The sequence below is a fragment of the Mercenaria mercenaria genome, chromosome 3 (genome assembly GCF_021730395.1).
Source record: "Mercenaria mercenaria strain notata chromosome 3, MADL_Memer_1, whole genome shotgun sequence".
Lineage (NCBI taxonomy): Eukaryota > Metazoa > Mollusca > Bivalvia > Venerida > Veneridae > Mercenaria > Mercenaria mercenaria.
Genome location: NC_069363.1, coordinates 41,378,236 through 41,404,882, shown reverse-complemented (window position 1 = coordinate 41,404,882; position 26,647 = coordinate 41,378,236). Strand labels below are relative to the sequence as shown.

General features: G+C 35.7%; 1 protein-coding gene across 1 annotated transcript in view; it reads right to left on the bottom strand.

The window, feature by feature from the left end:
- LOC123524981 (major facilitator superfamily domain-containing protein 1-like) overlaps positions 1 to 12,701 on the bottom strand; it is a 33,178-nt gene extending 20,477 nt beyond the window's left edge. Inside the window, exons 1-6 of the mRNA XM_053538283.1 lie at positions 12,566 to 12,701; positions 10,089 to 10,192; positions 7,473 to 7,600; positions 5,987 to 6,042; positions 3,265 to 3,408; positions 904 to 1,062 (exon numbers count right to left, since the gene is read on the bottom strand). Coding sequence (XP_053394258.1) covers positions 904 to 1,062; positions 3,265 to 3,408; positions 5,987 to 6,042; positions 7,473 to 7,600; positions 10,089 to 10,192; positions 12,566 to 12,587 — 613 coding nt within the window. The 5' untranslated portion in view covers positions 12,588 to 12,701. The remainder of the gene's footprint in view (positions 1 to 903; positions 1,063 to 3,264; positions 3,409 to 5,986; positions 6,043 to 7,472; positions 7,601 to 10,088; positions 10,193 to 12,565) is intronic.
- Positions 12,702 to 26,647: the final 13,946 nt, after the last annotated feature.

Here is a 26,647-nt window from a genome sequence, read left to right as displayed (position 1 = left end):
AAATATAGCACTTTGTAAAAAGGACAAAAGATGAATAATTACAAATATTCTTCATTCCACAGTATATAGTCATTCAGACAGTACTGAATCATCTCTTCACAACATCTCACCACAGAGGCACATATCTTCTTTCCAGTTAGATAAAATTCTCTGTAAACTAGGGCTGCTTTTGAGAAAAGCGCATGTCTCCCTAATCATCTGAATAGTAAGTCTGTCTTTATATACTCTTTACTTACAGAAAATATACCTTTGATAGTTTTGGAGTAAGTGTTGGAGTAAGCGGCCTATCGGATAAGTGTTGGAGTAAGCGTGTTGGAGTTAGTGGCCTATTGGTATGTTGGAGTAAGCGTGTTGGAGTAAGCATGTTGGAGTAAGCAGCCTACCGGTAATTCAAGGGTCATAATTCCAAAGTGTCTGGGCCATTTTGGCTAGTTATCGAACTTGGCCGAGGACTTATTGGCAAACACGTTTTGTTCAAGTTTGGTGAAGATCGGATGAGAAATATTCGACTTAGAGTGCAGACAAAATTTGTGACAGACAGAGTGACAGACACACACAAACACACAGGAGTAAATCAATATCTCTCATACACCACTGTGTGGTGGGAGACATAATAACTGCTAATGAGTAATGCCTAACAACCTGCGTACAACAAAGATATTTTATCCTCCCAGGGTTGCTCTATTCTTCCCAGAGTTGTTCAACTGTATGGGCAATCTACTATAATTGAAATATTTTGGTTAATTAACTTATAATTCACTCTAGATGGAAGAATTAGCTCCATAATGTTCAAGTATTATACGGGTGTATATAAAGTTATATTTCAAAGATTCTTAGCTTTACTTCTTTTATAACTTTAAAATCTTCATATATTATATGTTGATTGAATGAATTATTGTGTACCTCCCCACAGTGTCCACGAAAGTCCATATTGACCTTCAAATGTCTTTGTAAGAAAGAAGTTGAGAACACTTCCAAGTCTAGAAAATGCGAGAGTTATACCAAATGCCAAAGCCAGTTCTTTATTCCTGAACCAGTAAGCTGTCAAACGATTCTGTACAACTGAAAAACAACACCAGTAGCATATCTGTTAAATCATAAACGTGACCATACACATTCAAGATTTACTAAGCTAGATAAACATTCTTGATTCAGTTAAGAATGAAGGGACAGGGTTTTCACGAGAACTGATATACTTCCAGGTCATGGAATGTAGCTGACATTTTGGTAACTTTGACCACAGAATACTATCTATAAAATAGGACATGTAACCATTCTATACCTTTTTCTGATTAGAACTGTCTAGTATAAACACAAACCTAATGTTTGATCCAGCTTTTCTGTTCAATTCTTTTATGGATTTCTCTTTCAATATAAAATATACTACTTACATTATGCACCATTCTAAAAAAAACTCTGAGGGAACATTCTTAAACTGGTTAATCAGGTTTTAGTATAGTAAAAGATTTTTTGAAAATTTAACAACTGATCATTTACACTTATTTTTGTTATACAAGTTTAAGATCTGATTTCCTGAGTTATTTTAGCATAAATATAAATTTGTTAAACAAACCTGGCATAAAAAATGGTACAGGAATTACTGTTCTACATTTGTGAAAAACCTGCACTGATAATTATATATAACCGAAATTAATTAGAAATGCAAGTTTGTAAAATCATAATTACCTCCATTTGCATATTTTTGACTGCAACCAAGATAGATCAGAAATAAATGTATTTGGAATCAATACATGGTTTTAAAACTTGTCTGTTGGTTCAAATTGTTAAAAACACCAACAAATGTAAAACAAAAATCATACTAAAGTAAAAAAAAAATACATCCTTTTTTTTTAAATTTTTTCATCAGTAGTAATGAAACATATATTTCTAAATGGAATCTATGACTTAGACATTTTTGTTCCTTTAAGAACAAATTCAACAACAAGAGCACCGCTGTGCGGGTGCTGACGCTCATCTGATTTTTTTTGTATAATAGAAATATTGTCCTACCCATGATTTTCTAAGTCTAAAAAGGGCCATCATTCTTGCAAAAAGCAGGATAGAGTTATGTTTCTTGATGTACAGTGTCCACTTATGATGGTGAAAAACTGTTGCAAGTTTTAAAGCAATAGCTTTGATAGTTTATGAGAAAAGTTGCCTTAAACATAATACTCAACCAAGAAAATGATTTTCTAAGTCCAAAAGGGGCAATAATTATTGCAAAAAGCAGGATGGAGTTATGTTGCTTGCTGTACAGGGTCAGCTTATGATGGTGAACAAGTGTTGCAAGTTTCAAAGCAATAGCTTTGATAGTTTAAGAGAAAAAGTTGACCTAAACATACAACTTAACCAAAATATCTGATATTTTCTAAGTCCAAAAGGGGCCATAAATCTTGCAAAAAGCAGGATGGAGTTATGTTTCTTGCTGTACAGGGTCAGCTTATGATGGTGAACAAGTGTTGCAAGGTTTAAAGCAATAGCTTTGATAGTTTAGGATAAAAGCTGACCTAAACATAAAACTTAACCAAGAAAACTGATTTTCTAAGTCCAAAAGGGGCAATAATTCTTGCAAAAAGCAAGATGGAGTTATGTTTCTTGATGTACAGGGTCTGCTTATGTAGGTGAACAAGTATTCCAAGTTTCAAAGCAATAGCTTTGATAGTTTAGGAGAAAAGTTGACCTAAACAAAAAACTTAACCAAGAAATCTGATATTTTGTAAGTACAAAAGGGGCCATAAATCTTGCAAAAAGCAAGATGGAGTTATGTTTCTTGCTATACAGGGTCAGCTTATGATGGTGAACAAGTATTCCAAGTTTCAAAGCAATAGCTTTGATAGTTTAGGAGAAAAGCTGACCTGAACATAAAACTTAACCAGGCAACGCCGACGCAGACGCCGACGCCGACAACCGCTCAAGTGATGACAATAACTCATCATTTTTTTTTCAAAAAATCAGATGAGCTAAAAAGAAAATATTCGAAAAGTAAAAAATGTTAAAGCATCTAAATTAGTTATAAATTTATCATCAAGAACAATTTTGATAAGGTAATATTTGTTTGTGAACTTTAGCTTTTTTGGAAACCAAAAAAGTTTTAAAATTTCAATTTTGAGTACTTAGTGCTGAATTTTTGCTAAATTGTCAGGGTATCTTAGTCTGCATGAACACAATATTTATGTGCAAAAGTTCTGCAAAATTTCAGAATTTTTTTTTTTTTTTTCAAATATTTTCATGGACAAATTGGGGTTCATTGTCAACTATACTTACTTGTCATAGACCCATTGCCTGATCCAAAAAGGAGTCGCCCTAGTAACATAACCGGCAACATAGCTTTGGTTCCCTTCAGCATGGCACCAGCTGCAAATGTACTGGATCCCAGCACAACAAGGAAGGAAAACAGGAATAGACCAACTGTAATGTGAGAATGAAACAATGCTTCAAACACCAAGAGAACCACCCTGATGATGGTATAACTACTGTGAACAATAAACATTTATTCTAAAAGTAAGACACATTTTGTTGTAATGCACATCACTTCAGCACAGCTTTAAAACCAATAAAATAAAAAAAAGTCACACACTAAATATGTCTGCCTATATGGATAATAAAAAATATAACAGAATAGATATTTCTGCAAACAATTTAGAGGCCTGAAATACTGGCAATAGCGAACACTGTGAATTTCTTATTGCTCATGAATATATAAAATGAAATGGTTTTGTGACAAAACTTTTATCAATACAAAAAATTAAATCCAACAGTACAAGTTCAAACACATTTCATCTTTGAATTGTAAAACCAATGATTTCATGGCCCCCCCCCCCCCCCACCCCACCCTTTCCCCCTGAAATGGATTTTCCACTGAAACTAAAAAAAACAAGAGGACCATGATGGTCCTGAATCGCTCACCTCTTCCCACATGATCCAGTTTTGAGTATGGCGTCGTTTTTTCTATTATTTGACATAGTGACCTAGTTTTTGAGCTCATGTGACCCAGTTTTGAACTTGACCTAGATATTATAAAGATAAAAATTCTGACCAATTTTCATGAAGATCCATTGAAAAATATGGTCTCTAGAGAGGTCACAAAGTTTTTCTATTATTTGACCTACTGACCTAGTTTTTTAAGGCACGTGACCCAGTTTCAAACTTGACCTAGATATCATCAAGGTGAACATTCTGACCAATTTTCATGAAGATCCATTTAAGGGTATGGCCTCTAGAGAGGTCACAAGGTTTTTCTATTTCAAGACCTACTGACCTAGTTTTTGATCGCAGTTGACCCAGTTTCAAACTTGACCTAGATATCATCAAGATAAACATTCAGACCAACTTTCATACAGATCCCATGAAAAATATGGCCTTTAGAGAGGTCACAACGTTTTTTCATTATTTGACCTACTGACCTACTTTTTGAAGGCACGTGACCCACTTTCGAACTTGACTTAGATATCATCAAGGTGAACATTCTGACATATTTTTATGAATATCCATTCACAAGTATCGCCTCTAGAGAGGTCACAAGGTTTTTCTATTTTTAGACCTACTGACCTAGTTTTTGACTGCACATGACCCTGTTTCGAATTTGACCTAGATATCATCAAGATGAACATTCAGACCAACTTTCATGAAGATCCATTGAAAAATATGGCCTTTAGAGAGGTCACAAGGTTTTTCTATTATTTGACCTACTGACCTAGTTTTTGACGGCACTTACCCACTTTCAAATTTGACCTAGATATCATCAAGATGAACATTCAGACCAACTTTCATACAGATCCCATGGAAAATATGGCCTCTAGTTAGGTCACAAGGTTTCTCTATTATTTGACCTACTGACCTAGTTTTTGATGGCACGTGACCCACTTTCGAACTTGACTTAGATATCATCAAGGTGAACATAATGACAAATTTTCATGAAGATTTCATGAAATATATGGCCTCTAGAGAGGTCACAAGGTTTTTCTATTTTTAGATCTACTGACCTAGTTTTTGACCGCACGTGACCCAGTTTCGAACTTGACCTAGATATCATCAGGATGACCATTCAGACCAACTTTCACACAGATCCATGAAAAATATGGCCTTTAGAGAGGTCACAAGGTTTTTCTATTATTTGACCTACTGACCTAGTTTTTGATGGCACGTGACCCAGTTTCGAACTTGACCTAGATATCATCAAGGTGAACGTTCTGACCAATTTTCATGAAGATCTTGTGAAATATATGGCCTCTAGAAAGGTCACAAGGTTTTTCTATTTTTAGACCTACTGACCTAGTTTTTGATGGCACGTGACCCAGTTTCGAACTTGACCTAGAAATCATCAAGATGAACATTCAGACCAACTTTCATACAGATCCCATGAAAAATATGGCCTTTAGAGAGGTCACAAGGTTTTTCTATTATTTGACCTACTGACCTAGTTTTTGAAGGCACGTGACCCAGTTTCAAACTTGACCTAGATATCATCAAGGTGAACGTTCTGACCAACTTTCATGAAGATCTTGTGAAATATATGGCCTCTAGAGAGGTCACAAGGTTTTTCTATTTTTAGACCTACTGACCTAGTTTTTGACCGCACGTGACCCAGTTTCGAACTTGACCTAGATATCATCAAGATGAACATTCTGACCAATTTTCATGAAGATCCATTGAAAATTATGGCCTCTAGAGGTCACAAGGTTTTTCTATTTTTAGACCTACTGACCTAGTTTTTGACGGCACGTGACCCAGTTTCGAACTTGACCTAGATATCATCAAGATGAACATTCTGACCAACTTTCATAAAGATCCCATGAAAAATGTGACCTCTAGAGTGGTCACAAGCAAAAGTTTACGGACGGACGGACGGACGCACGCACGCACGCACGGACGACGGACACCGCGCGATCACAAAAGTTCACCTTGTCACTTTGTGACAGGTGAGCTAAAAACACATGGCAATGAAATTAAATAAAAAGTTAAGATTAAAAGTAAGATTGATGTTTACCTCTGTTGCCCAACTTGTCAATTAAAAATCCAGCTCCAATCACAACAAATGCATTCCTGAAATGTAACAAGACTGCTGAAGAAAACTTATATAATTATGTTCTAAACATAGTTCTTTCAAGACAAAATAACATCAGTTCCAACTGAAAGTAGTTATGCAAGTCTGATAAAATGAAGAAAAAAATGACATAACATCATTTAACAATAGAATGTAACATCAAGCATACAGAAAAGAAAATCATCCTTTGACTTAATGGCAACCAATGTTCTAATTGATAAAAATGGCAACTTTACTTTCTTAAGATAAAACATAGTTATAAAAATGTTAACAGGTGATAAAATTCCAAACAATATCCTAAGTTCTCTTGAACTTGGCATATCATGAAAAAATATCTAAAAGATAAAGATATGGACTTATATTTTTTATTTGAAAATACAATAAAACAGACATTTATAAGTGTGAGACGTTTCATTAAATTCTATGGGCCTCCATGGAAGAGCAGTTAAAGTCGCTGACTTCAAATCACTTGCTCCTCACCATTGTGGGTTTAAAACCTTGCTTGGGTGTAAAACTCAAAGGATTTGAAAGGAAGCCATCCATCTGGCTTACAGAAGGCTCACTCATATGAACTGTACATGTACCTCTGTTGGTTAAACATTAAACCCAACAAACACAAACAAAGTCATTAAAATCAATTTTAAAAATTTATATTTGGGACATTGAGCCTAAATTGTGATTTCCCATAGATTTCCAGTATCTAATTGCCCTTATCCACCCAACACTCAATAGGAAAGAAGAATGTTTTTATGCAAGAAAATTATTTTCAAATGCAGCTAATTTATTGAAGACTGGTTATTCTACCAAGATGCACTTCAATGCCTTAAAGACCTTGGGTCTTACTCCACGATTAATAAAATCTGTAAAAAGATCCTTTGGAAGCAAAGAATGCAACCAAGAAGAATAATAGCAGACTCGGTTTGACTGAATCTGTTCATGAGAGGTAATGAAATGTGCAATACCTTTCACGCCCCCTAGCACCGGCTTTTGTTTGTTTGTTTTGGGTTTAACGCCGTTTTTCAACAGTATTTCAGTCATGTAACGGAGGGCAGTTAACCTAACCAGTGTTCCTGGATTCTGTACCAGTACAAACCTGTTCTCCGCAAGTAACTGCCAACTTCCCCACATGAATCAGAGGTGGAGGACCAATGATTTCAGACACAATGTCGTTTATCAAATAGTCATGGAGAACATACGTCCCGCCCGAGGACCAAACTCATGACCCCGCGATCCGTAAACCAACGCTCTTATCTACTGAGCTAAGCGGAACTCTATTACACATATGTTGAATGCACTCCATGATCCCAAAGGACAAGAAAAATTAACAACACTGAAAAGCTGTCAAATCCTCTAAAAAATCCAGCTGAAAAAAATCTCTATAACTTAAAGTATCAAAATAGTATGTGAATATCAAAGGCTTGTAACTTACGTCCATGCATAAATGGCATACAGTAGGTTGTAACTATCATCTGACATACCAAGACAGTCATCACAGGTCACATTACAATATGGTGTAATGTTCATTGTTTTATTACCATCAGAACAATTGCTTTGTGTCTGGAATAAAAAGAATATCTATTCTGCAAACAACAAATTGACACAACAAAACTATACATCTGTGAAAACTTTAGTATGCTCCAATCACAGGTTACTATTTTTAAATGGGATACAGACATGCAGAACTGAATAACAAGAGGGTCATGATGACCCTGAATTGCTCACCTGAGTAATATGAGCCACATGTTTAACAAGAGGACCATGATGGTCCTGAATCGCTCACCTGTCCCCACATGACCCAGTTTTAAACCGAGTATGATGTCGTTTTTTTCTATTATTTGACATTGTGACCTAGTTTTTGAGCTCATGTGACCCAGTGTTGAATCTGACCTAGATATCATCAAGATAAAAATTCTAACCAATTCTCATGAAGATCCACTGAAAAATATGGCCTCCAGAGAGGTCACAAGATTTTTTATTATTTGACCTACTGACCTAGTTATTGAAGGCACGTGACCCAGTTTCGAAATTGATCTAGATATCATCAAGGTGAACATTCTGACCAATTTTCATGAAGATCCATTCAAAAGTATGGCCTCTAGAGAGGTCACAAGGTTTTTCTATTTTTAGACCTACTGACCTAGTTTTTGACCGCAGTTGATCCAGTTTCAAACCTGACCTAGATATCATCAAGATGAACATTCAGACCAATTTTCATATAGTTCCCGTGAAAAATATGGCCTCTAGAGAGGTCACAAGGCTTTTTTGTTATTTGACCTACTGACCTAGTTATTAAAAACACGTGACCAAGTTTCGAACAAGACCTAGATATCATCAAGGTGAACATTCTGACTTACTTTCATGAAGATCCCTTGAAAAGTATGGCCTCTAGAGAGGTCACAAGGTTTTTCTATTTTTAGACCTACTGACCTAGTTTTTGACCGCAGTTGAACCAGTTTCGAACTTGACCTAGATATCATCAAGATAAAAATTCTGACCAATTTTCATACAGATCCCATGAAAAATATGGCCTCTAGAGAGGTCACAAGGTTTTTTTGTTATCTGACCTACTGACCTAGTTATTGATGGCATGTGACCCAGTTTCGAACTTGACCTAGATATCATCAAGGTGAACATTCTGACCAATTTTCATGAAGATCCATTCACAAGTATGGCCTCTACAGAGGTCACAAGGTTTTTCTATTTTTAGACCTACTGACCTAGTTTTTGACCGCAGTTGACCCAGTTTCGAACTTGACCTAGATATCATCAAGATGAACATTCAAACCAATTTTCATACAGATCCCATGAAAAATATGGCCTCTAGAGAGGTCACAAGGTTTTTTTATTATTTGACCTACTGACCTACTTTTTGACCGCAGTTGACCCAGTTTCGAACTTGACCTAGATATCATCAAGATGAACATTCTGACCAACTTTCATACAAATCCCATGAAAAATATGGCCTCCAGAGAGGTCACAAGGTTTTATTATTATTTGACCTACTGACCTAGTTTTTGACGGCACCAGACCCAGTTTCGAACTTGACCTAGATATCATCAAGGTGAACATTCTGAATAACTTTCATGAAGATCCATTGAAAAATATGGCCTCTAGAGAGGTCACAAGGTTTTTTTATTATTTGACCTACTGACCTAGTTTTTGACCACAGTTGACCCAGTTTCGAACTTGACCTAGATATCATCAAGATGAACATTCAAACCAATTTTCATACAGATCCCATGAAAAATATGGCCTCTAGAGAGGTCACAAGGTTTTTTTATTATTTGACCTACTGACCTAGTTTTTGATCGCAGTTGACCCAGTTTCGAACTTGACCTAGATATCATCAAGATAAACATTCTGACCAACTTTCATAAAGATCCCATGAAAAATGTGACCTCTAGAGTGGTCACAAGCAAAAGTTTACGCACGCACGGACGCACGCACGGACGCACGCACGCACGACGGACGACGGACGCTGCATGATCACAAAAGCTCACATTGTCACTTTGTGACATGTGAGCTAAAAATGGTAAACTGATGCTTAAATATTAGAAAGTAAGTTAGTAGGTCACATTCATGGTCACTGAAAGTCAGTGTTAAGATCGGTATGCAAAACTGTACATGTCATCCAAATTTCAAGGCTGTATAATCTTAAAAAAAACAAGAAAGTAGGTCAGAAGGTCAAGGTCATAGTCAAGTGACCCCTAATCCCTAGGGGTCATCATGTAATTAAAATTAAACAGTCTAGGAAATATGATCTGATAATTTTTGAAGTATTTACTCCTGTATAACTTTTATAACAAGTGAAACCCCAGGGCGGGGCCTCTTTTCACCCCTAGGGCATAATTTGAACAATCTTGTTAGAGATCTACAAGGCAATGCTACATACCAAATATCAAAGGCCTCAGGCGAGCTAAAAACAGGACTTTATGTAAATAATACTACGATTAAGAGTTTAAGAGACAAAACATTTGCAGCCAGCTTACAACTGGAAAAATAAATGCTGTTACATGTATCAAAAGAACAGAATAACAATACTTACAGCTCCAGTGAAGGTGTCTTGTAGAACACTTGGCATATCAAAACAGAAATACGACCCAAAAGTCAGCAAACAGTTAAAGAACAGCAAAATAAATCTGTATGCACCTGAAAAAGAGGTCAAAGGCATAATAAGAGTTTGTCAGATAAACTAATCACCTTCCTACTTCATTCATGTATGTGGTGGGATTGGGGAACACCATGATTCCTAAGACATTATTCCTCCTGACTGAGCAGAAAGAAAACATGTCTTAGATCACAAAACTGCTTTTTCATGACACATGAATCATTATAATCATTACCCTGCTACATTTCTCAAATGAACTGGTCCAACATTCAATTTTGGCAGTACCACTTATTATTCAAAAGAGTATTCACAGAAAATTTACTGACTGAATAGTGAACAGTTGCAGACCATGATCAGCCTTCATGGGCATGTAGGTTTATCTTGGTCCGCACTGGTCACAAAGGCAGAATCACTTGCCACCAGCAGGCTAATCTTGGTCTGCACTGGTCGCAAAGGCAGAATCACATTGCCGCCAGCAGGCTGATCTTGGTCTGCACTGGTCACAAAGGCAGAATCACATTGCCGCCAGCAGGCTAATCTTGGTCTGCACTGGTCGCAAAGGCAGAATCACATTGCCGCCAGCAGGCTAATCTTGGTCTGCACTGGTCGCAAAGGCAGAATCACTTGCCGCCAGCAGGCTGATCTTGGTCCGCACTGGTCGCAAAGGCAGAATCACTTGCCGCCAGCAGGCTAAATATATATTCAGAAGTTGTGGGTCATTTGGTCAATTATTAAAATGAAAGATCAAACAGAGCCATTTGTATTTGTGAGTTGAACTCACAGACACATTGAAATACAACCAGCATATTGACACATCACATCCAAAGCATCACAATTCCGAGAAGGCAGTGGCTAGGGTTACGGTACCGTAATCCTAGCCTCCGATTCTAGGATTACGGAAGTTCCGTATTCCTAGACAACCCTTTGAGAATAGGCTAGGATTACGGAAGTATTTAAGAGAAATCAAATATATACGTTAGGACATGCAGAAATGATGTTGTAAACTTACTTGTATCACTTGAAACAGCGATTTTTCATGTCTGCCACATTATTTCGTGTTATCGATTCGCCCTTTTTGAGTTAGCAAAATTTAGGTGGACAATTATTTATGCACTGTTGATGAATGATTATGAATGATGAAAGTTAAAATCTTAACGAAAATATAGTAGTCGCAACTTGACCGCGATGGTTGACCTTCGGCTGATTATTCATGTCGATTATTTCATTGTAGAAATAAAGGGTGATTAGGGGGCCATGTATATTTATATGGAATTAGTTTGTTTACAGAGCATTATCAAAGTATGTATACTTACATGTGATCAGTTAAAACTTTTCAATACACTAATTTATAATTTCACAAATTTAAAATTCCACTTTCTCATGCAGCTCGTGTTTTACGTACACTCCTTTTCAATAATAGGTTGTGCCTCATTATGTATTATGATAGAAAAGTCAACCATCGCGGTCAAGTTGCGTCTACAATAGTAATGTTTCAATGTTTACATAATTGTCCAACTATATCCGGGCCACATCACGAGGAGGCGCTCAGTTCATGGCCCATTTCTTTTTCTTTTCAATTTCTATAAAAAAATAATCGTGTTTTTTTTGTTTTTGTTTTTTTCAAAAAAAAAACAACATTGTTGTGATTTTGATTTTTTTTAAAGTACGTTATTATTTCATAGTCATGATTTTGCATTTTTTTCTTTCATTTTTAATCGTTCTTCTTTATTTTTTTTCTTTTCTCTTTCTTCTTTTACTAACCCCAAATGGTGGATCGATAACCCGAAATAATACGACAGGCATGAAAAGTCGCAATTTTAAGTGAAATAAGAAAGTTTAAAACATCATTTATTCATGTCCTAACATATACTTGATGCCTCTTAAATACTTCCGTATTCCTAGCCTATCCCCATAGGGTTGTCTAGAAATACGGAACTTCCGTAATCCTAGAATCGGAGGCTAGGATTACGGTACCGTAACCCTAGCCACTGCCTTCCGAGAATACTCATCTTGAGGTTTGGAGTTCAACGGAAGAAGAAGAAGAAGAAAGCTGAGTCCCTGCTTTGAAGCTGAAGCTGATTAAAAGTCACGGAAGTGGCTAGGGGTCTGGTACGAGAACAAACTTTTGACCCCTAGCCACTTCCAAAAGTCACAGGTCTGCCTCCCCCTTCCTTCCCAAAAAGTGGGGAAAACACAAGCTTTAAGGCAGTTGCACCACTAAATACTTGAAAGGATACAAATTTTGATTCTCTCAGTATATTCTTGCTAATATGATTTTCAGATTTAGCATAATGTTCGTATATGAGCACAAAAATCTTAAGTATGTTCAGACTTTATCCGGACTTCATCTCATCCGAAAATTAATACCATAAGGATGCATCGTTTCGATGTCGCAGTCTCTAGATAATACTTACGATCTTGTGCATGAAACGCCATCTTTATCAATTATACTATCAAAGTTGCAAAATAATAGCTTGCTGTATATACTAAAGATGTCTAATTCGCGTTTTGAACTTTGTTTCTATTGCTCAGCTGATCGGCGTGTTTGATTTGTATCGGGAAAAAAATCAATGTGCTCCCAGAACTTAATCGATGATTTTTGTCTGTTCCACTGATCTGTCTGGCAATACAGTTATATGTAGCATAAACGCGTAGAAGAGTCTATCAAAAAGAATACATTATACATTCTTAGAAAAAAAAGTACATAAACTATAGATTGATGAAAATATCTAGTTTTGTACAGAATAAGCATAGAGAAATGGGGCATGACTGAATAGCGATATCTAGTAGATTTCGCGAAATATATCAAATTAGCGAAATCTAGACATAAATTTAAACTAATATATATTTTTAAAAATCCTTTTAAGCTTTTATTAAAAATATAAATCTACGGGTGCACGTCAATTTTCAAGAAAAAATATTTATATTAAGGGCAGTTTTGAAGCGAAAAACGTATAAGGGTCTTGATTTCGCCCGATTCTACATGCACGGAAATCTCAAGTGAAGGTAAAATCGAGACATAAAATTTAAAGTGGTGAATTTTCTTTTTTAAATCTTTTTAGGCTTTTATTAAGAATATATTTCTAAGTTTGCATGTCAATTTTCAAGAAAAAATATTTATATAACGAAAAACGTATACGGGTGTTGATTTCGCCAGAGTTTATATGCGAAGAAATCTCAAGTGACAGGCAAAATCAAGAAATAAAATCTAAAGTGATGAATATTTTTTAAAATCCTTTTAAGCTTTTCTTAAGAATATATTTCTACGTGTGCATGCCAATTTTCAAGAAATAATATTTATATTTAGTATTAATTAGAAACGAAAAATATATACGGGTGTTGATTTTGCCAGATGGTCAGTGACATAGTATATATGAGCCGCGCCGGATCCATGCTGCTCGCTTTCAAAGCCTATTGCAATTAGAAAAACCTGATCCTGACCAGAATGCGCGTATGGTATTTGGTTTTCTCATGGCGCGGCTCACATATATAATAGGCGTTCCACGAGAAAACATGTATTAGTGACAAAAGTTCCAAAATTGAGATTGCAAAACATTTACGAAAAACTCTCTTTTACCTTACTTTTCAAAGCTTTTAAGTAGTCACGGAAGACAAAATATTTTGAGTCATAAAAGCAGTAAGGCGTCTTCGTGCATTGCGTGTATTTTGCATGTCATTAATGGAAACAATTATGCGTATTAGTTACTAAACATCATGACAACACAAAAACATTTATATGAAAAATATGGTAGAATAACGAGCCTTGGATAACTGCATTACAATAAATTAGTTTCTATTTTCTGAAAAAAAAAACACATAAGAAAACAATGATTTTCCAGTATTTTAAACTACCAATTATGCAAAAAATATACCATGTCACCAATACAGGTTTTCTCATGGAACGGTCCATATTAAAATGGATTGTTCCAAGAGAAAACCTGTATTAGTGACATAATATGAATTTTGCATAACAAGAACTTTAAAATACTAGAAAAAAAATGTTTTTTCTTATGTTCGTGTAGAAACTAGAAACAAGTTTAATGCAATATCGTTATTTAAGCTAAATCAAATTCTGCCATATTTTACAAATAATTGTCATTTGTGTTTTCATGGCAATGAAAATTCAAAAACACCCATGCTTCATGAAAGTATAAAGGTGTGTAGATAAAGGCCCTTGATGGAACCAAGGATAAACAGTTGAATCATTTCAACTCTTAAGAGTGAAGATAATAATGTTCTTTATGAATATATTGTTATCTCAATTTTGATTTTTATGTCACTAATACAGGTTTTCTCATGGAACGACTCATATCAGGAAGGTCTAATACGTATCAGTTGTTCCAGCTCATATATAGCATATGGGAAAAATACTGTCAGATCGGGAAAATTTCAGTCGTGTAATTTAAATATTATTAAAAATATCGCAGTTATAGCCGTGACCGGTTTTAAAAGTCTATGAGGGTATAATCAGTACACTAATATTTAAACATCACTTAGATTTGATATTAAGATTTTATCACGACGAATATCAAACGATGAATATAATCCCAGATGTATCTAGATAATGCGACTGTGTTTTACGCCCGTTCCAACAATTTTCACGGAACTGTAAAACAAAAAGTTGATTAGTTAATGAAATTAAATTAAATCCAATTAGTTAAGCGGGGATAAACGATAATTTAATTAAAGGTGATTTTCTCACACGTTTGAAGAGGAGTGAAATGCAGCAGGTAATCATTCGGTCAAAATTGTGCCGATTTATATCATCTGACAATTATTAGGTTAATACATGTAACAAACAGTAATTATTCAGATTTGCAATTTTCATTGCTTTTCTTCTGGACCGCCGAGACGTTCACGTCGTGGAGAGGGAACATATGTCGCTAACTAGGTCAACATGTATATTGTCACGTATATTGTCATACAGCCTAGTTAGCGACACATGACTGACATCGGCGGTAGTGACCTTAGAAAGGGAACAGCAATCAATCCATGTGCGGCTGACCATCTGATGTGGTGTTGGGCCTCTTGCCGGAGATGAACAACGCTATGACACGCTGCTGAAAACTGGTGGCTCGGGGTCCCATGACACCCTCCAGACTCGACACCGGATTTCCATCCCTGAGGGTTTTCATCTGGTTTTTATCTGGGTCTTCAGCTGGTTCATAGACGAGGATAGACGCCAACACTCCGGGACCTCGGTAGTGGCACACAAAGGGAAGATGGCGGGACATATGGACGATCGTCAGGGTTAACGCTCGACGGGCTTTCATGTACCCCGATCCGCGCCCCGGTCTCGAGGGCTTGGTGAGTTGGAGTCTACCAACTCTATGCCGGATTACCATCTCTGAGGATATGAAAGTGTTTGACCTCAGCTGGATGTCGACGACGGGATGAAGATATGTACGACGCCGGGACATCGGGCATTCGAGCATATTGGTCAGCTACAGATGGATTGACCAGACGTTTTATTTAAATTTAGTAACCAGAAGGCGTAGTACATCTCCACTTAAGCTAGAAGACGGAACTGGAGTCAATATAATAACGTTAGAAAACAGAAGACGAAGTACATCAACTAAGTTAGAAGACATAAATACAGTCGACATAATGACGTCATCAAAAGTCTGACCATCAAGTATGCCGTGAGATGACATGAGAATATAACGACATTAGATGACCATAACATTAGAAGATAACAACGTTAGAAGTTAACAATGTGAGACGTAACTTTAGAAGACATAATGATGTTAGACGAATGCTCGCCCATATGGGAATACCCGGTGGCGAGGATAAACAAACGTAAATACACACACACACTCATTGCTTTCAATCAACAGTGCCAAGGAGTAGTGTCACGCGTAAATGAATAAATGTCTTTCATGATTTTTGCATAATTACTACAATCTATTTATGACTTTGATTGTAATAAAAAATGATGACATACAATTTGTGTATTGTATTGTATATTGCCGCCGCGTGCATTGCATGTTACACAGTCCCACAGCAACACGGTCCAATTATTTATTGATTGTATTACCTTACTATTATGAAAATAAGTAATAACTTTAAAACCCAACTTAGATTCAATATCGGAATAATGCATCAAGATACACCCGTATACGTTTTTTTCTAAACAATACTATTTTTCGACATATACACGTGGAATTATATTCTCAATAACGGCTTAACACGATTCCAATAAATAATACAAACTTTTAACTTTACGATTTGATTTTGCTTCCGTGCAGAATAGGACGAAATCAACACTCGCATAGGATTTTCTTTTCAAAACCATGCTAAATATAAATATATTTTCTTGCAACTTGACACGGACACGTAGAAATATATTCCTAATAAAAGCTCAAAAGGATTTTTAAAAATATTCATTACTTTAGATTATATTTCTTGATTTTACCTGACACTTGAGATTTCTGCGCATATAGAATCAGGGTAAAACAAGACCCGCATTCGCTTTCTTTTCAAAACCATACTAAATATTATTATTCTTTCTTGAAACTTAAAATAGACACGTAGAAATATATTCATAAAGGGTTTTTTAAAAATATTCATTCCTTAAAATTGCCTCTCAGTTGAGATTTCAGCGCATATAAAATCGGGCAAAATCAACATCCGTATAAGTTTTTCGTTTATTAATCACACTAAATATAAATATTTTTCCTGAAAATTGACATGCACACGTAGAAATATATTCTTGATAAAAGCTTAAAAAGATTTTCAAAAAATATCCATCAGGCCACACCAAATTAATTTCTTGGTCATCGGAATTTTTCCAAAAAATTTAGGAGCGAGCGAGCGAAATAAAAATAAAAATATTTGTTTTTGGATTTCACCTACTTTTGGAGCGTGCGAGGAGCGATCTGAAGAAAAAAAAAAGTTGTCACAAAAGTCAACAAGCACTGCAAAAACATATCAAAATGGCTTGGAATACATAAAAGAACCAAAGATCTTTAAATGTTGAAGGTTTAATTACAAACTGGTCCCAAAATAGATGCTTAGATTCTATGTCACTACATACGAATAAGAAAGCTGTTACTCTCATGTAGTGTATAACAGAAATCATTATATATATATATAAAAAATTCTGCAATCACCTCACGAGTACATTAGGAACTCTTGACCTATATATCATAGTGTCTGTCAACTTTCAATGCAATTTCACCAGATTCCAGGAAATCCATCATCCACTGATGGCAAAATTCACTTGTAAATTCAATGACAAATTTTGCACTTTCTGTTGTTCTTTGATTTCACATTTAACTTAAGCAGATAAGAAAAGACTTACTTTTGATGATGCAAGTCTTAACAATAAATGCATTATCATCTTCAGTTTCTTTTTGATAAATAGATCTGATGGTACCCATTAAACAAATCTGAAAAAGGATCTATAAACAGTTATATAATATTCTTGTTTTTCAGCTCTACTTGAAAAATAAAAAGTAAGCCTTTAATGCATGTTTTCTTGGACTGTGAGTTTGTAAGCTCTTTAGGATTCCTTTGCCCTAATAAAGTTCCATGTGCGTACCCCTTCTCCGTAAGAAAATTGTGTTCATTTTACATAGCTGATAGAAGCAATGTTCCAGTCCTTTAAATCAAAGTTATTTCAACAATACATTATTTATGATGTAACGCTGTATGTGAAGTCCAAACTGAATTATACTGCCTGTTCATCATTTAAGTACTACCAAATTACTGCTGATATATGTGTATAATTTTAAGGATTGCAGCAAAACGTTGTTTTAATCACCAGCCATTATTAAATGACACTGTTTCAATTGATGAGAAATTGATGTTCATCTTGAGAAAAGAAATGTTTTGCGGAAACTCTTTCATATGATCTTTCGAGGATTTATTTACACAATCTAACTGTCATTTCGGCTGTCAGTTTTGCAAACTGGAGCAACACAGAGCCTCAAACATGTTCTTCTGGTGTTTTAATGGACAATTATGATAAAAAGTATTAAATTTTAGGAATTACAGTCGCTTCACAGTGATAATAAGGCCCCTAAACAGTGAAAACTTTGAAATCGGTCTGCAAAAACTGAAGCGAGCGGAAGCTGATTTTCAAAAAAAAAAATATTTGTTTTTGATTTTGGAAAAAAATTGAGCGTGAAATCCGTTCACCAAGTAATCAATTTGGTGTGGCCTCACTTTAAATTTTATGTCTTGATTTTACCTGTCACTTGAGATTTCCGCGCATGTAGAATCGGGCGAAATCAAGATCCGTATACGTTTTTCGCTTCAAAACCACCCTAAATATAAATATTATTTCTTCGAAATTGACATGCACACGTAGATTTATATTTTTGATAAAAGGTTTAAAGGATTTCGCTATTCAGTCATACCGATAGAAATGCATTATAATTATGCCAATCAGAAGAAATCTGGCAATGTCAAGACCGGAAATTTTAAAACATGTACATTATGTCGGTCAAAAGCTATACATAGCTTATGTTTGTAATGTTATTATGTTTACCGACAAAATAAATAAATGTTGAATTGAATTGATTTGACGCATTTAATAAATTATAAACACAGAAATTGGAACGCCAAGTGTACTGGAAGTACGTAGAGAACCCCATATAGACATTGCAATTCAGACGTAGACATCCGACCTAAAAAGCAAACGGTTTTAGAACTACATAAAGTCACTGGAGAAAGAAAATTGTAATTCGGGGCCATTGAAAGACAATGGAAAATTGCATAGCTACTCAATAGATAAGGCCAACATACTCGACCGGCGATACCAGTCAGTCTTCACTGAAGAGGATAATTCCTCCATACCTAAGCCAGACATTGCCATTTCTACAGATTCCATCCTCAAACTTCTAAGGAAGCTTATCCAGCAGCAGACATGCAGCAGTGCATGGTATGATGCCTGCAGGAGTACTAGAGGAATTGGCGGAACAATGTGCCAAATACCTATGCAGTATACTAGTATATATGAAGTGTTTGTCAGCCGCGGGGATACCAGATGTCTGCAATGTCTTGACAATATTCAAGGCCAGCAATTACAGACCAGCTTCCCTTGCTTACATTATGTGACACTTCGACAAACATCGAATCCTCACGGATTGCCATTATGGCTTCAAGAGGAGATGCAGTTGTGAGATTCAGTACTCCTGACATTGGTTGATGAGCTCGTGGTACCATTGGACTATCTAGAAAACAACATGATCTCGCAGTTTTGAAGTTTTCAAAAGCGTTCGACCGGGTATAACACTGTCGACTCCAAGCCTGGCTCAACCATTATGGAATTAGAGGAAAGACACTAACATGGATTCAGGCCTTCTTATTATGCAGAATAAAGCGTGTGTTTGTTGATGGAGAAACAACTGAGCCGTAACCCGTTATCAGTGGCGTCCCCTAGAACGGTGCCCTCGGACCAATACTTTTCCTGTCTTCCGTCAATAATTTGCCCTTATATGTGTTATCAAAGTCTCGACGCTTCGCAGATGACTGTGTGGTACACCGAGAGATTAACTCTGAAGCTGACTGACATCAATTTCAACAGGATCTACATAATCTTGCGGTCTGGGAAAACCGATGGGGTAGCTCTTTTCACTCTGAAAGTGCAGTCTCCTGCGAATACACCGGAGGAGTTCCCCCATCATGTACTACTACACCCTCAAGGCCCACAAACTTTATTCTGAGGCTTGCACAAAATACAAATGTCTGCACATGACGCAGAACATCTCCTGGAAACACACACATTGACAAGGTCGCCGAGAAGAGGAACAGTACTCTAGGTTTCCTTCGTCGAAACCTCAGAATATGTGATGAGAATACTAAGACCGCTGCATACATTTCGGCATACTGTCCAGCCGTAAGGAACGAACCCCTACACCAAGGACCAGGCTAACAGTATAAGATAGCTATGTGACATGTGTATAAACTGTCCGGAGTAACTGCCCTGACAGTTGAAGAATTTCAGTACATGTTCAGTTTAATTATATTTTATTGTACATATATACAGAAACACAAACAACAATCACATACATCAAATATGTCATATATACAAATGGGTTGGGCCAAAAGTTATGGCAACATTATCGAGGGCCCTTCCAAGATTCAGTACATGTTTAATTCCCGTCAAGTCCTCAAGTGTTCACTGTATTTGTAATTTTCGTCAGATATGAGTAAATCTGTTCTATAACGCAATAATGAATGTTGTAAATATTAACATTTGTCCTGCTTGCATTTTTAATGAGATTCAACTCATGTTTTACGAGACTGGCAGTAAGATACAGATGTATATCTTTGGTCCTATACCCTCGGTATATCAACTGCCTACAACAGCTATTTCATTATGAACTGAAAAGGCATATTCAAACAAAAAGTAACTGCAGTTCTACACTATTTAACTTCTCTTTGTTGTAAAGTAATATAAACCTTCTATACTATATATTAAATTTGAATGAACACAGAGGTTCAATTAAGTTAGATATTTACGATATATACATGTGACCTGAATGGCTAGAACTTAAAATAGTCTAGCTATTCTATTCATCCTCGTGTCGGCGTCGTCACACCTTTGCTAAAGTTTTGCATGCAAGTACAGATGGCTATCATTTAAAGGCATATAGCTTTGAAACTTTTTTTTTCTTTTTCTAGGTCAATTACCAACCTCACAAGGTCAAGTCCTTTTACTCTGACATGCATTCTGGCCAAATTATGCCCCCTTTTGAATTTGAAACTTCTGGTAAAAGTTTTGCATGCAAGTTTCTATCTCCAAAACTAATGCAGATACTGGATTTAAACTCTATCGATATTTTAACATTTATGGTAATATTCCTGCTTCTGGGATAATATTTCAAATGTCTTACGGACAACTATTGTATAATAATACTGTCAGTTATACTATTTGGTACAATTTCATTTCATATATCTTCAAAAAATAATTTAATATTTAGATAGCGAATATACACCAGGGCAGAAGTCAAGGTAACGAAAAATTTCGGATAGTAACGAAGGTTTCGTTTTACTTCTGACTGCTATGAAGAAATGCTAATGATGCCAAAGAATGACCGAAAACGACAGGCAGGAAAAGATGTAAAAGCTATGTACTTACAACTGCATATAGATATGTAATTATCATGGAATTGTATAACTTGTGAAATATAGGATGATCACTTTCATTGCACATCGGAAATTTTGTTAGTATTGTGTGTGTGTGTGTGTGTGTGTGTGTGTGTGTGTGTGTGTGTGTGTGTGTGTGTGAGTTCGGGTTTAACGTCTTTTTCAACAATTTTTCAGTCATATTAACGACGTTGTCTACTTGTAGCAGTGAGCACAATGCCCAACTTTATAGTGCTGCCTCACTGGAATATCACGCCGTAGACACGTGACATGATACCCAACCCAGTCACATTATACTGACACCGGGCTGACCAGTCCTAGCACTACCCTTTTAATACTGAGCGCCAAGCGAGGAAGTAACTAGTACCATTTTTTACGCCTTTGGTATGACGCGGCCGGGGATCGAACCCACGACTTCCCGCACTCGAAGCGGACGCTCTACCACTAGGCTACCGAGGCGGTTAGTATTGAGTAAAGTGCTCTTAAGAATAGGTAATGTAACTTTTGTTCACTTTTTGTTTTCTACTAGTTGTTATGTTTATCAGTTACAAGTAAATCCTATTCACATTTTATTTTAATCAACATGACTTTTAACGTTCGTTACTTTGAACTTACGTTATTCTAATTAATAAAAAGACTTTAAGTAAGAGATGTTATATATCTTTATATCTTTTATTTTACTAGTAAAGACATGGACATGGTGCATAACAAAAAGAAATAGTTTCTTACATCGACTGCACAGACACATTGTTTAAAATATGAAATTAAAAGCAAATTATTCATAGAAACGCCCGAAATATATTTAAAATGTTAACTAATGGATAAAAATTGAAAACGGTACATAAAATATCAAAATATAGTTCTCACTTCTGTTTTTTTTTTTTTTTTTTTTCAAGTTTAACCTTGTTTATGAAATATGTATGTTATAAAATCAATATCATCAAACAGCTTTGTGAAAATAAACACTACCTGGCCCTTCACGAATGAATAAAGTAAGTTTATATGTAATACATGTATATAATATATCATCATCTTATCCATGTTTTATAAACATGTAGCCTTAGCAATTACGAAGTTTTTTCATCTATTTCTCACACCAATACCTGACTTTCTTTAGTATCGTATAAATTTGACATCATGAGGATGATGCATTAGAAACTTTAGAGTAATGTTTCTGGAACATAATGTTTCGTGTCCAGGATGTATCATAATTTATTTCTACAATAAAGATTTTTTTCATACTATGAAGCTTGAAGAACATAAGTTTCTTAGACATATAAGAGAAGAAAAACCAAAGGTCATCGCGCGTGTTTTGATTTAATAGTGCATTTTCTTCTTCCACTGTTAAGCATTTCTGAAATTAAGTAAAACTGAAAAAAATGGGGGTACTCTATAAAACATATAATATCCGTCTTAATGTTATAGAGATTTCAGGCCTTACAGGATACAAGGAATACATGGTGATAGCAGTATAACGTATGTCAGAATAAATTGTGTTTTTGATGTATTGAAAACGTGATACATAAGCACAGGTAGTGCTTGATACATTTTTCATGCTATCAGTTGAATTGATCTTAATAATAGGATTTGGGTTTTATGGTTGATTTGCCGGCTTGCGGCTCCAACAGCCCTTGTCCGGTCGACTTGCGATATATCCAGTATTGCCTTGCAACCACGTCTCGGGTCTTTGTCATTTATAGTCTCATTAGCCGTGACAGAGATCCATTTTTGGCTTCAACAGTATTTGGACTTTTGGCTACTAATACTCTACGGTAATTGCGTAGAGGTAAATTTTCTTCACCACTTTGGCTTCTAAAATTATCTTTAACGGCATGCCTGGTGACATGCTGGGGTCTATACTCTTACATAGCGTAATGCTATACTGTTCCCGAAAGAGCGGATAGACTCTTGTCAAACATAAACACTGACTGACTGACTGACTGATTGAATGACTGACTGACTGAATGAATTCATTCTGTATCCAGCGGTTAATGTAGAAACATCGAGGATCCAACTAATAATTTATCCCAGTACCTTGATGAGAAAGTTATTGCAGTTACGCTGTCAGGGCGGATAAATTATTAAAAAGGAGGCGTTTGACGTTTATAGACTAAAAATGAACTGCAGTATTGTAACTAGGTTTCGAGCTTTAGAGCAAGCGCATAGAAGTTAAACCTTTATGGGATAGACGATAACAAATACATGCTGAGCATCGGAAAGCTGAGACAGAGACATATGGTTTGGTAATATACTGAGGAGGAGATATACAGTAGAAGAGTTCCAGCTTACAGACAAGGTTCAGTGCTATTGGCGAAGTACAACCAAGGCATCGGGGCTATACCTATATGGTAGTTTAATGCTATATGTCCAGGAGTCAGGGCAATCATATTGAGTTGCAGGCTCAATTTAGCGGACATAGGCTGAACATCTATGCGATATGACTCGTATTTGTTGATTCAAAGACATCGTCTGACGGGAACTTCAGCGAAAGGAGAGTCAAATATAGTATCTCCAGCCTATAGCAGTTTGAGCTGAATATCATTTTTTGAACGTTGTTAGTTTGAAACACTGAGTGATTTGCCTGATCCCTGAAATTATGTAGCTCATAATTGAAAACATTTGCGAATCATTGGTACACGAATCATTTAGGCGAGGTAGCCAGAGAAAAAATTTACATATGAGATATATAGTTTCACCAAATCTACGTTTTAACAAAGGACATTCTACATAGTTTGTCAGCTAGTCTGAGACATAGTCACCTTAGCGATTAGACCCATTTCATTGCTCAAGATACTAAAGGCGTAGGCACTTTCCTGGGTCATATAACTCGTATCCTGACAATGTAAGCATAAATGTTGCAAACAAATCTCTTTCCATTTTCCATGGTGAACTTTTAAAACTGGTGAATGTGATATTTTTAGCTCTTTTTATTTTAATTTATACTTCCTAGATAATATAAAGTGCTTTGTTGAAAACTTTTGTTATAAATTTATATACCAGTCAGAAAAATAGCAGAACTAAACCTGATCTATTTAAATAGATATTTGAAATTACCGACCCCTACCCCGTTGTGCATCTTACATCAGATTAAGGCAGATATTACGGTGTTCCGTTGGGGCCATCGCAGTTTCGCGTTGTCGTCCTAGGGGCGAAATCGCGAAAACGCGATATTTTTACGTGAAAACGCGATACTTTCACACGAAAACACGAAGCAAAAATATCGCGTTTTCGTGTTGTTAATATCGTGTTTTCGCGTTTTCGCCTTTGATCTAACATCGTCTTTTCTTGTTTTCGCCTTCGTGGTTAGTAGGGCGAAAACGCGAAAACACGATATTGATAGCGCGAAAACGCGATATTTTTGCTTCGTGTTTTCATGTGAAAGTATCGCGTTTTCGCGTTTTCGCCCTGCTGACCGCGAAGGCGAAAATACGAAAACACGATATTTTAATATCGCACTTTAGCCTTCTGGTTTTGCATGCGTAAACATGGAAAACGAAGTAGACTCACATGTCCGAGAGTACTTTTCAGCCGGTTTTTCATTAACTGATACACTGACCTTGCTAGAAATTAAACAAAATGTTATTCTTAGGTAAGTTATACGTCTAGGTGATCAAGGTGTGATTGAACTACATGCATATATCATTTATAAAATGGGATGATGCAAAAAGTTACCAATATCAGCAACTTTTAGCAACAAAAATAGATAATGTTAAAAATCTTCATGATAAAAGACAAATAGTTTTCAGTTTGGTAACACCTACATACAAGAAAATATATATGTAAATTTCTAATGTATTTATTGTTGCAATATATTTAGACACACTGATGAGCCATTCACGGCGAAACTAGTTTGTGACTTTTCTATCAAAGTTTAAGAAAATCTTAGCGAGCGTGTGAAAAAAACTAGAAATAAATTTGTTAAAAATAGAAACAATGATGAATAGCGCAGACAGTATGTGACTATAAAAACAATATAATAAAACAAAAGAAAAAAATAGTTATTAAGAAAGAAGTGATCTCAATAAACGTATTAAATCAAAAATCGAAAATATTTGAATAAAAATTAGACGTAAATATGCAAAGAATTTTATACAAGCTAAACGCTTTATATGAATATTTTAAATTATTGTGCGACACGGGATTTTGACGAACATCTGATTGATAAAAACGGATCTCTCTGGGACACCGCAGTATAGTTATGAGCTAAAAGTGCAGACACGCCTCGATGATCTATATATAATACGCAGGTGCTCGCTGTGTTAATCACTTAACATACGGATGAAACACTCTTACGCTAGAATGATGTCACGTTAGTGTACGGTGACGTCAATGGTTTAAAGAGCGCTACTATATTTTATCTAGTGTTTTATATTAAAGGCATATTAGCATCGAAATAGTTCATACCAAAGCCGTATTTTAACACTATTTTTACACTCGGTGGGCCCTCGTGAAATTATTACGCCAGACGTACGCCCATCGTGCATAAATACACTCATTTGCTATAAATTATTTCTTAAAAATTAGATCGGGTCATGTTAGAATGTGTGGTCCCTTTAAAGATTTCATCTTTGGACATCAAAGTCGTTCATTAGGATAGTCTAACAAATTTGACGCGATCTTAGGGTATTTGGAGGGTTCTTTTTTGTACAGACAATAGATCCACATTTCCATTCAGGGATATAATATTATGTGTCATTTACTTGGTATGAAACAAGCGCATATGTATTTATAGCCAAACATAAAATTGCGCAGAACTAGGTTATGTAGAACAGTGCTTAAAATTGTTCATTTGCATATACCCATACCTTTTAACTGAATTAAAGGCACTTGAATGCAATTTTACCCAGGCATTGTCTTGTAATTGAAAATGTGTCTAAAACTTATAATTGATTAGCAATGGATTGAGCTAGCTAGGACTACGTCAATAAAAATGAATAAAACAACAACCAAATAAATAATGAATAGAATGAAATTTAATACATGTTTATTTTAGAATCAAGTTCACATTGTTTTCGGTCACTTTTTGAAAAGGCCGAGAAGGTCAATAAAACGGGAACAATAAAACAATTAGTCATATTTCAAATGTGTTTTCACTAAAAAGGTAATCACATAAGATATACAAATATAATTATATACACGCTTTTACCAATGTTTGCCATGATGTTTTCTTTTAACTTTCCTTATATGGAACTTCTCTGGTCAAATAATGCTCCTCGGAATTTTATTAAAGACTTGCACATGGCATATCGCCATGCAACATTTGTCACAACCTGAATTTGCTGCTTTTAGCTCCCGCTAGTTGTCACAGGGTATTTGTTCATTTTAAGGACAAACTACCGCAGACTCCATCTGTAGTAAATGCTATACAAACATACATAAGTATATAAACAGACAGACAG